This window comes from Rosa rugosa, chromosome 2, assembly GCF_958449725.1.
Source record: "Rosa rugosa chromosome 2, drRosRugo1.1, whole genome shotgun sequence".
NCBI lineage: Eukaryota > Viridiplantae > Streptophyta > Magnoliopsida > Rosales > Rosaceae > Rosa > Rosa rugosa.
Genome location: NC_084821.1, coordinates 21,308,994 through 21,320,622, shown reverse-complemented (window position 1 = coordinate 21,320,622; position 11,629 = coordinate 21,308,994). Strand labels below are relative to the sequence as shown.

Sequence of the window (11,629 nt, the reverse complement as noted above, 5' to 3'; positions counted from 1 at the left end):
CTATACATGGCATCCTCATTTAAAACAAGAATAAAGTTAGATGTTTTTAAAACATATCGCTTTACTCCCACTTTTTAGTTAGATGAATAAAGTTAGATGAATTTCTATACATGGGGTGAGATACCATGTAATTTAGAATTTTGAAATCAATAGCATTAAATGTTTTTAAAACATATCGCTTTACTCCCACTTTTTAGTTCTTTTTTTTTTTTATCTAAAAGTGATTATTAACAATTTATTATCTAATATAAAACATCACAGGTATAAAACTTTGTAATTGTTAATGTGTTTGACCATTCAATGACAACTTCGTAGTTCCGCCATTGTGGAGAAACTACTGATACAATTTTGGTTGAATGTTCGACTCAAAATTTTATACTTGATCGAAATGATGTTTAGTGGATGAGAACTCAAATAATATAAAACCTATTTCTAAGCATCTATTTGAACTTTGAAGGGAACAATAATGAATCCTTATGGATTTCCCAATAACTAACACAAGTAATTAATATGGTCAATTATATATACTAATCAAATGTTAAATAATAGTGTATTTCATGGTTTTTAAGTTTAAGGATATTTTAGATAATTTGGATTGTGTATTTAGTAAAATGTTAGAATGAGAAATTAAATGATAGGTGTATTGAGTAAGGAGTGTGTATTAAGTAATTAGGAGTGTGTATTTAAAACTTCTCATAAGGAAAATGTTAAACACCTGTGAACGTAATAAGATACATAAATCGAGGCACACGCAAGTATACCAAAACGACCAACATATCTCCTCTCTTATTGGTCGGTTTCCACACCTCATCTTGCACCTTAATGTTAACCTAATTCCCTTGTTGACTAAACATGAGAAGGTGTGGTGTTGGGTGGAGTCGGAGCAGAGGCCACGCGCCTACCACGCTCAGACCTACTATTCTCGGCAAATTTGATACTCTGCTGGTGCAAACCCTTTTGCTTCTCTTCCTCTGTCCACTCAGACCCATAATAAAACTCTTCAGTAGATTTCTCAACGTGTTGAGAAGCTGGGAGGAACATGCTTCCCCACTGTGGAAAATGAACCAAAGTCACTGGCAAAGTGCAGCACACGATCATAACCCCCATCCAGGATAGACCAGTGCCTGTGGAGAAGGCTGAGGATGAGAAAAACACGAGTTGGGTTAGTCCGGAGCCAAAGTTCCCGCCAGCACCGGTGAGACCGGATATGATCCCTAGGGATCGTCGTGAAATGAATGGGATGATTCCAAAAGTTGCGCCACAGGCGGCCTGAGCGCCTACGGAGAAGAGGATCATGGCCGTGACGGCGATGGGGAGCGTGCTGGCTCGGCCGAGCCAGATGCAGAAGACTCCTCCTAGGCTTTGGAGGATCCAGAGGGTCCACAGCCTACCCCTCATGCCAAAATACCTGGCTGCTAGATCGGAAGCATACCCACCAAAGGGTCGAGCTATGAAGTTGGCCATGCCGAATGTGGCGGCAATGAGCCCGGCAGTGTGAAGCTTGAGGTTGAATCTACAGTCAGATGATTTAATCTTTGGTCAGGTTTCGCTAGCCTTTGTAATTAATTGTTAATAACATTTAGATTCAATAGAGATAAATAAGATTCAGATTCAACTCTTAAATAAGTAAATTATTGTGGAAAGCAACAAACCTGTCATAGAAATATTCTGCAATGACATTATCAGTTGACAACTCAACGCCCATGGAGTAGCCATAGAGAAGGACAAAGACCCACGTCCTGTAGTTTGTGATAGCGTACCACAACACCTGTTCAAATCAAACTGCAGAATCAGTATCCTTTAATTGAATCTTCTTGGATCTTTTAACCATAAGAATAAGAAAGCGAAACAAATATCCTAATTAAACTGACCTTTTTAAATTCATCTTTCGCAACTTCACCCTTCTTTTGTAGGGCACCAAGATTCCCATCGGGCAAGTCTTGGCCAAGAGTCAAGACCATTATGCCCATAATGATATGAAGCCAACCAGGAATGAAGAAGGCAATTCTCCAAGCAGTGAAAGGAGTTGCTCCGGCTCTGCCGATAATATCAAACACCAGAGGCATCAAGAGCTGAGTGGCGCCACCACCCATGTTACCCCACCCTGCTGCTGTTCCATTGACTAAACCTATGATCTTGCTGTTGAACATGGTGCTCATCCAGTACTGGCAAGAAACAAATGTAGCCAGAGAGAAACCAATCATGAACCTCACGGCTAAGTAACCCCCAGCATCTGCTACAAATGACATGCAAAACACTGTGGGTGCGCTAAGCATTACGAGAAATGCACACCCATATCTTGGTCCAAGTAAGTCGCATACGGCGCCCATTACAAGCCTAGAGAATATACTCCCTGTGAAACAAACAAATGGATCGATTCAATAGGGTGTTAACGGAAACATCGAAGAGAGTTTGAAAATACCAAGTATCGACGAAATGTTGTTATGGATCTGATGTAGGACGAGAATGGACCCAGTTTAGCCGAAAAACCATAAAAGTAAAGAAGCGGTGTAGAATCAAGAAGAGTGATTGGAAAATAGGTAACTCACGTGTAATCAGGTTACTAGCCGCTGGAATATTCAAGAAGATTTGGTTTTGGACTTTTCGGGTTTCTCGTGCGAAAAGTCAGGTTTTGATTTTGAATCAGATTTGACTAACTTTTCGGCTAAACTGGGTCCATTCTCGTCCTATATCAGGATCGGAAAAAGTTATATAAATTTTTTTATTAAAAGGTACTATAGAAAGTGTCAGAAAAACTTTTGACATATCATTTAGAACAGACGAATTAGTACATGCGATTCCCAGACCTCATTTTTTGTGTCAAAAGAAACTATTGAGTTTGAAAATGATAATGAACTGACATCGATGGTGTGCATGTGAATACTAGCTATCAAAGAGAATTAATCAGAAAAACTTTTGACATATCATTTAGAACAGACGAATTAGTACATGCGATTCCCAGACCTCATTTTTTGTGTCAAAAGGAACTATTGAGTTTGAAAATGATAATGAACTGACATCGATGGAGTGCATGTGAATAATAGCTATCAAAGAGAATTAATCAGCAAAGGAATTTTAGGAAATTAATGAAATTTCTGACCAGAAACAGAAGCAACTCCAGCATTTCCGATGTCTTGCTTGGTGAGGTTGAGGTTGTCTCGGATGATAGGGACGAGCGGAGCAGCAGCGAAAGTTGAGACAAAGCAAGTGAAGAAGGAGATCCAAGACAGGTGGAAGGTTCTCATGTGAGGATTGGCCAAAGAGAAAATCTTGAAGACTTTAGCCTTGTGTTCAGAATCAACTGGCAAATCAAATTTTGCTGTGGTATCGGTTGGGACTATAGGTGAAGCGACTGAGAACGCAAAGGTTTGCTCTTTTCCTGTGACTCCATGCATGGAGCTTCCTGGTTCGCCTTGCGCTTCCGCCATTTAGTGTTTCGATTTTAGGGGACCTAAGAGAATCGAAGAGGGAGCTAGCTAGCTAGACAGAAACTTGTACGTAAAATGGAGATGTGGAGATGTGTGGGGAAGCTAAGAGGAGTGTGGAGTTTATATAGGACTTTGGCGTTGACATTGTATAGGTCTCTGAAAAGGCAAGAAAGATTCTGAACATTTTGTGATTCACTTCGCCGCATATGAAATGAACACAGAAAAGTCTCATCGTATATCCCAAAGGTTCACATAGCCTGCCTAATAGGCCAACAGCTGGTTATTTGCCTAGTAACCCTAATCTTAATAGTTAATTTATATAATTGTCCTAATTATTCAACTATCTTAGTTTAGGATTTGTACACATTGTTCCATGCGCCAATATAAAAATAACGCCCAACGGTGAGAAATTGTCCTGTACTCTAGCTCATTTGTAATCAAAACTTCGCAAGAGTACTATGAGTGTTTTCTTATATAGTAAGGCTTTTGTTAGGGTTTCCATTTCGAGCACATAAATTCTTAGAATGAAATCATTTTTATTATCTTATATATATTGAGGACCTCACTAAATCATTTTTAAAAACATTTTCACTTATTATGCTGAAAATAAAAACGTCCTCACTTTACAAGTTTATAGAGGTCATCTCTCTCTCTCAAAAGTTTATGGAGGCCCTTCCACTAAGGGATTCTTTGTGAGACCCACTTTTCGATTATATATCGGCATCTTGACCGTTCACTTCTTAAGACTTCATGAATAGATCACTTCTGCAATTTTTCAGTCAAATTGATGATCGTTAAGTAGACCTAACAACTGAACATGGAGATGTTGATAAGTGATCGAGAAGTTGGAAAAGAGCCCTCAGGTTTCAACAAAATATGGATTAATTGTCCAAAATATATTTTAATAAAAAAAATAAAAAAAAACTCATAATGAAATAATCAGAATATTTATTTTAGTAAACATATTATATATATATATATATAGATCCAATCCAGAGCAGAGCTCCGCTTTGAAAATAACGTGTGAAGTTCGAGTTTTGGGTCACTTTTCTGTCGCATATCCACATTTCGACCGTTCAGTTTTTAGGTACTAGTGTATAGATCATCTCTGCAAATTTTCAGCCAAATTAATGATCGTTAAGGTATCTAACTCGCTTAAACCAATAGACGGACTGAATCTGTCAACCTGAACTGTACTAGCTTTAAGGCAATTATCAATGCCTTAACGATCATCATTTTAGATGAAAATTTGTAGAGACGATCTATACACTAGTACCTAAAAACTGAACGGTCAAGATGTGGATATGCGACAGAAAAATGACCCAAAACTCGAACTTCACACGTTAATTTTCAAAGCGGAGCTCCGCTCTGGATTGGATATGTATATATATATCTTGCTCTGCTAATTAAGGAGGTCCTTAACTTAGCTTAAGGAACGGATTTCCATATTTTGACCACTTTTCGATCACATCTTAACTGTTCAGTTTTTAGGTATATATAAGTAGATCATCTCTGTAAATTTTCAGTTAAATTGATGATCGTTAAGGCATCCAAAACTGCAATTTACACGAATGAACCGAATCTGTCCAACTTGAACCGTTCGTGTAAATTACAGTTTTGGATGTCTTAACAATCATCAATTTGGCTGAAAATTTGCATAGATGATCTACTCATATATACCTAAAAATTGAACGGTAAAGATGTGAATATGCGATCTAAAAGTGGTCAAAATATGGAAATCCGTTCCTTAAGCTAAGTTTAGGACCTCTTAGCATAGAAGGCCTGTATAAATATAAATATAAATATATATATATATATATATATATATATATATATATATAAACATAAAAAAAATTTAAAAAGTGGCTGACAATCATTATAGGGCATTCACCAATCACACATGCATCGCATAAGTATCAGGCAAGTGAAGTGCTTAGGCTTTCACCAAATTTCAAAATGAACAATTTTGACAACTACGTATTGAATAAAAGACCTCTTAGTTACAAGATAAAGACTTATAACACTAAACCAAGTGGTCGGTTGTAATGAATAACCTGAAAAATGATTTTAGTATGATGAGGAGCACTGTAAAATATAATGAATACCACTATAAAACTATTATATTGGCTTTATAATAAGAAGTTAACCACACTCGCTCTAAACCCTTAGATTTATTTAATGATATAGATTAGATCATAATTAAAATCTAATTTCCAATATTAATTGTATTAAACTCAAAAATAATTAAATTGTTAAAAAGAAAAATACAAACATATTACCAAAACCCTAAACCATAAAACCCTAACCTCTAAATCCTAAACCCCGACTCAAACATATAGGGTTTCTGGTTTACAGTTTAAGGGTTTGGATTTAGCTTTTAGGTTATGGGCTTTTAGTCGAATATGGTACTTTGAAATTGAAAATTAATTCTATTTTAATCAAAGTCGTTAGATGAATCTAAGAGTTTCGAGTGTGGTTAGCTTCATATTAGCTAGTTAGATATAGAGCGGTAACTGGTCAAGGACCCATAATCTATATTATGTCCTACCATATCCATTCTTACTCTCTCATCAATCAACACTCAATCCAATCAGCAAACTTTCCATATAGAGTTTATCTCAGTAATGTTTTTTTTTTTTTTTAATCTTCTTACACGTAGGTACCTAAGGGATAATTTTTGAGGCACAGTAAGGGACAAGTGCCTTTGGCGGTTGAGGATAAATGCACAGTTTAGGCCTCATCAACGGGTCGGGTCGGGCCAGGCCTTACTATATTTTTAAATAGTAGCTGGCCGGGCCGGACCGGGCTTTATTGTAAATAGAAGGATCCAAGCACGTCCATATAAAAAGGGCCTTGCGGTCTTTTTTGGGCTTTATTTACAAATAAATCTTTAAAGATACTAATTTTTTTATAAACTTTTATTTATATATCATACACTCCAAATAGCAACGTCTATCAATTCAAAGAAAATAAAAAAACTAACCGTTGGATGTGATCATTAAAATAAATTATGAGTGTGGTAAAAAATTTAACAAATTTCACCATATTTTCGAATCCGATCGAATTGGTCAACCGTCGTCACTTCTATGTATTCTTGGTTGACCGATGGTGTAACAACCGCGAAACGTACTTATTTTTCTACATCACGTCTATAAATATTCCATCGATGGATATGCATGGACATAAGATAAAAATTTCAATTTTAATTATAAAGACGTTGACGTATACCAATTTGCCTCCTAAAGTTGTATGACTTATATGTTGCATTTAAATTGTTGAGGTTCACTCTAAAGCAACTATGAAGTGGAAAATGAATTTAGAGAAACCAACTGCTTGATAGAGAGATTGTAATGTTTTATGGTGGTTGTAAAAAATCCAGCCTAGCTATTTGGTTCTCGTTTCGAATTCAATCAACTAGGTCAAACATAGTCACTCTTATAAACCTATATTTATATATCATGCACTCCAAAGAGCAACCCCTATCAATTCAAAGAAAATGGAAAATCCGACCGTTGGATGGGATTATTACAATAAATTATGAGTGTGATAAAAAATTTAGCCAATTTCACCATATTTTCGAATCCGATCGAATTGGTCAACTGTCGTCACTTGTATGTTTTTTTGGTTGACCGATGGCTTGACGACCGCGAAACGTGCTTATTTTTTCACATCACGTCTGTAAATATCCTATCGATGGATGTGCGTGTACATAAGATAAAAATTTCAATTTTAATTATAAAGACGTTGTGTCACGCCCCTGATTTTTAAACACAAATAAAAATCGATATATAACCCCATAATTATACATGCGTGAACGTTTAGTCATCAATACCAAATACCTGGAAAACTTTTTTCCTTATACAACATACATATTGATGCCCTGAACCCACTATAACAATATTGACCCGCCCACAGAGTCATATATTACATAAGCTTACGAATTAAATTGTCAACAACAAGATAAAACGTAAAAGCTCCTCAGAGTTTACTGCAACGGAAATCCTTATCAACGGTAAAGTCACAAAAATGGCTTCCTACCGTTAAGCTGCAAGTGCTCTATCTCAGCTTCAGCCCCGATTATCCAACCCAGCAGGATTAACCCCTACACTGTTGGAATGGTGCACCAGGTTGTCACACAACACACATTATGTGTCTTCGTCAAAGTGACTGACGGATAGGGAATCAAGAAATTAGCGATTACCATCAATCAGCAAGGATTACTGATCAATAAGCATTTAATGTCATCATTGTAATTGATATTTCTGTTGTAATTCTCTCCCTATATAAAGGGACTATGAAATGAAATGAGTAGACCAATTCCAATTCCATTTTACTTTTACACGTTATCAGCACACTCAAAGAGTTAGAGCCAATAGCCAAAGAAAAAAAACCTTAATTTTCTAGTTTCTTTCTTCTTCCCTTCGAAAAAAAAAATCAAAAACCTAGAAGAAAAACTTTTTCTTCTTGTGTGCCGCAACCAAAAAAAAAAAAAAAAATTTCCTTCGTCCCCAGACCGGCCTCACCTCACTGGTCTCACCTCACCGGCCAACACCCACACCCAGCCCAACCTCGCTGCAGACCCCGCGCCCGCCCACCTGCGCAGCCCACCCGGCCCCCGCGCTACTGCAGCAGCGCACGCCCAGCAGCAGCACCACCGCCTTCTATCCAGCCAGATTCTGGCACTATTCCGGCCAGACCACCTTCGTCTTCCTCCAGCACCACGCCTGCACAGCTCGCCTCCACCCCCACACCCCGCGCAGCGCACCTAGCGCCTGCATCACCGACCGGCCTGTGCAGCCGGCTATCCCCCAGCAGAAATAAGAAGACACAAAGGAGGAAGAAGAGAGAAAAAGAAAAAAAAAAGAGAAGAGAAAAAGAAAAATAAAGAAAGAAAAGAAGGAAGAAAAAAAGAGAAAACAAAAAAAAAGAAGTGGTGACCGGGCCCAAAGAACAGACCTGGCCCAAAGAAGAATAAAAAAAAAGCGATTAAGCCCTGTGGCCTAGGAAACAAAAACAGAAAAAGAAGGCCCAAAGAAAAGGCCCTTGGCCCAGAAAAAAGGGGAAACATGCCTTGTGGCCAAGGAAAGAGAAAAAAAAAAGGCCTTGTGGCCCATTGCTGAAAAAAAAAGGAGGAAGTAGCCCAGTTTTTTTCTCAAGTCCAAAAATATCGCTACGCACGCTTGCATCAACACACGTGTGCGCTAGGATTGTTTTATTTTCTCGAAACCAAATGGCTGATCCAACTCGACTTGAATTTGACATTTTGGACTCAAAAGGACTTGAGTACCACCGTTGGGTTTCCGATGTAGAAACTGCCTTTGTGGCAAAAGACTACACTGCCACCATCAAAACTCCCACTGACCCCAAAGACGATTGACTGTCTGACAAGGTGAAAGCAAATGCCTTAATGTTTCTGAGGCGACATATTGATCCTAGTCTACGCTGGGAATACCTTCAGTTGAAGACACCCAAAGAACTGTGGGATGCCCTTAAAGGACGTTTTGAGAACACTCATGACACCTTGGTCCCATAACTGATCGTTCAGTGGAATGAAATCTGCTTACTTGACTACAAAATGGTCAATGACTTCAACAAGGACATGTTGCGCCTAAAGGCATGTCTAAATTTCTGTGGAAAGGAATTTAAGACCAAGCAATGATTATCGTTGGCTTATTAATAAATTTCGAATTTTATTCTGAAGCAATGAATTAATTCGACTTTTATTTACTACACATATTTACATGGTTCAAAATAGCACTATAAAGATGTAAAGCAATACATGTAGAAAAAGAAAAATTATTAGAATGAAAAGATTGTCATTCTACCCAAAATAGAAATACTCACCAAGAGCTAATCGAACCTTGTTAAGTTTCAAATATATTCGTGCCAACGGTTATCATGTAGAAACACACTGTGAGAATGGAACTGAATACCTTTATATTACCTCTAATGAATGTGGAAGGAAACGCATTTTAGAGAAACTTATCAGTCAATCTAGTGGACTGTATCTCACTACGATTCGGATCATTGAATCCTATGCTGTCACTAACAATGAAATGTGGGACACTAACTCATACAGGCTTTGGCATAACTGCCTAGGGCACCCCGGTCGTGACATGATGATCCGTATTTTAAAGAACTCATATGGACATTCCTTCTTTCGAGTGAAAAATAAAATGGGAGAAATATCCGCCACACTGCAAGGTGTCGGTCCTAGTATTGGTCAAATGCAGCTATTTCCTTCTGAAGTACCAGAAGCACTACCTCCCTCCCATTATGCCTCATTAACTATTTCAAAGGCACATCACTTGTTTTGCAAAGCCTGCTCTTTAGCAAAAACAGAATCGAGACCTTCCTATGCTAAAGACACAAAACAAAACACATTCCATTCTTACAAAGGATACAAGGAGATATCTGTGGACCTATCCATCCAGAATCCGGGCCATTCAAGTACTTTATGGTTCTAGTGGATGCTTCGATACGCTGGTCACATGTCGCTTTATTGTCCACAAGAAATGCTGCATTTGCAAAACTCCTAGCACAGATTATACGTTTAAGGGCTCACCACCTTGATCATCCTATCAAGTCTATAAGGCTTGATAACGCTAGAGAGATTACATCAAAAGTATTTGATGATTATTGCATGTCTATTGAGATCGATGTAGAGCATCCTGTACCCCATGTGCATACACAAAATGGTCTCGCAAAAGCCACCATCAAAAGGCTACAGATGGTGGCTAGGGCACTGGTTATGCGCACCAAGCTGCCTATATCTGCCTGGGGTTATGCAATATTGCACGCAGCTTTACTTATTCGTTTCAGACCCACTGCTAGCCAACCATTTTCTGCGTTCCAGTTGGTAACTGGATATGAGCCTGACATTTCACACTTACGCATATTTGGTTACGCAGTATATGTGCCTATTGTGCCCCCACAGCGCACCAAAATGGGTCCTCAGAGACGATTAAGTATTTATGTTGGATACGAATCCCCAACAATTATCCGCTATTTGGAACCCTTGACAGACGATCTCTTTACCGCTAGATTTGCGGATTGTCACTTTGATGAGACAGTCTTCCCGTCGTTAGGGGGAGATAGGAAAAAGGATTTTCCAAGGGAACGACAGGAATTTTCGTGGTTTGTCCCCACTCTGTCTCATTTTGATCCCCCACTTCACAAAGTGAAAGTGAAGTGAAAAGAATAATCGATCTTCAGAACGTAGCAGATTCGATGCCTGATGCGTTTACTGATATCGCAAAAGTGACGAGATCACATATACCAGCTGCAAATGTGTCTGCAAGGTTAGAAGTCCCCAACAAGGGGCACGGTGCCGCAGATAGAGGCACTGCAACCACACTTAGTGGAGGTGTGGTTGAGGCCGTGGCTCCCCAAAGGAAGAGGGGAAGGCCACTTGGTTCGATTGACACTTACCCAAGGAAGAAGAGGGCGAGTAAGGCACAAACTGATCCATTAATCATCAATGTAGAGAATCCCTCTCATGAGATTGTCTCTGATTATAGTTATGTCCATGAATCAATACTGGAGGACGCTCCGATGTTTGAAATGATTCCAGAGAACAAAGAAATCACAATGGATTATGAGAGTGCGTATGAGTTGATAGAAAGATCTTCCATACACATTGATGATGTATTTGCATACAATGTTGCTCAAGAAATCATAGAGCACGATGATATCGAACCATGCTCTATTGCAGAATGTCAACAAAGAGCAGATTGGCCTAAATGGAAAGGAGCAATCCAGGCAGAACTAGATTCTCTGGCAAAGAGACATGTATTTGGTCCGGTAGTGCTAACCCCACCACTACACCATAAAGTTTCATTGATAGCATTCGAAAAACGCTATGATAGAATACCATAGCGTTTTAGTAAACGCTATGTCTGCCCGAGCTATAATAGATCTTGGGCATATCATAGCGTTTTTGAAAAACGCTATTAAAAGGTCTACATTTATAGCATTTGTTAAGTGCTATTGTATAAGGTACCATAGCGATTCATAAGCGCTATTATTATACAATCAATAGCATCTAGTAAATGCTCTTAATATGTATGCTGTAGCTTTTAACAAACGCTATTATTAATACCAATAGCATTTCGTTGTGATACCATCTTTATTTTGCAACATTTAGAAAAGGCTACAACACTTTGAAATGCAACAAGTATGTAGAGGGATAGCTTATAATC

General features: G+C 38.4%; 1 protein-coding gene across 1 annotated transcript; it reads right to left on the bottom strand.

The window, feature by feature from the left end:
• Positions 1–659: 659 nt before the first annotated feature.
• Positions 660–3,527, bottom strand: LOC133733963 (high affinity nitrate transporter 2.4-like). Its single transcript, XM_062161624.1, has 4 exons — positions 3,101–3,527; positions 1,872–2,353; positions 1,653–1,768; positions 660–1,513 (listed from the first exon to the last, which is right to left on the bottom strand). The coding sequence occupies exons 1-4, from the start codon at positions 3,426–3,428 to the stop codon at positions 847–849; spliced, it is 1,593 nt and encodes a 530-aa protein (XP_062017608.1). The 5' UTR covers positions 3,429–3,527; the 3' UTR covers positions 660–846.
• Positions 3,528–11,629: the final 8,102 nt, after the last annotated feature.

Excerpts from the sequence above, each read along its gene's own strand:
- LOC133733963 (XM_062161624.1), bottom strand. The coding sequence starts at position 3,428 with ATGGCGGAAGCGCAAGGCGAACCAGGAAGCTCCATGCATGGAGTCACA. Across the intron at positions 1,769-1,871 it reads CGAAAGATGAATTTAAAAAG|GTGTTGTGGTACGCTATCAC; the intron begins GTCAGTTTAATT and ends TGATTTGAACAG. Across the intron at positions 1,514-1,652 it reads GCAGAATATTTCTATGACAG|ATTCAACCTCAAGCTTCACA; the intron begins GTTTGTTGCTTT and ends ATCTGACTGTAG.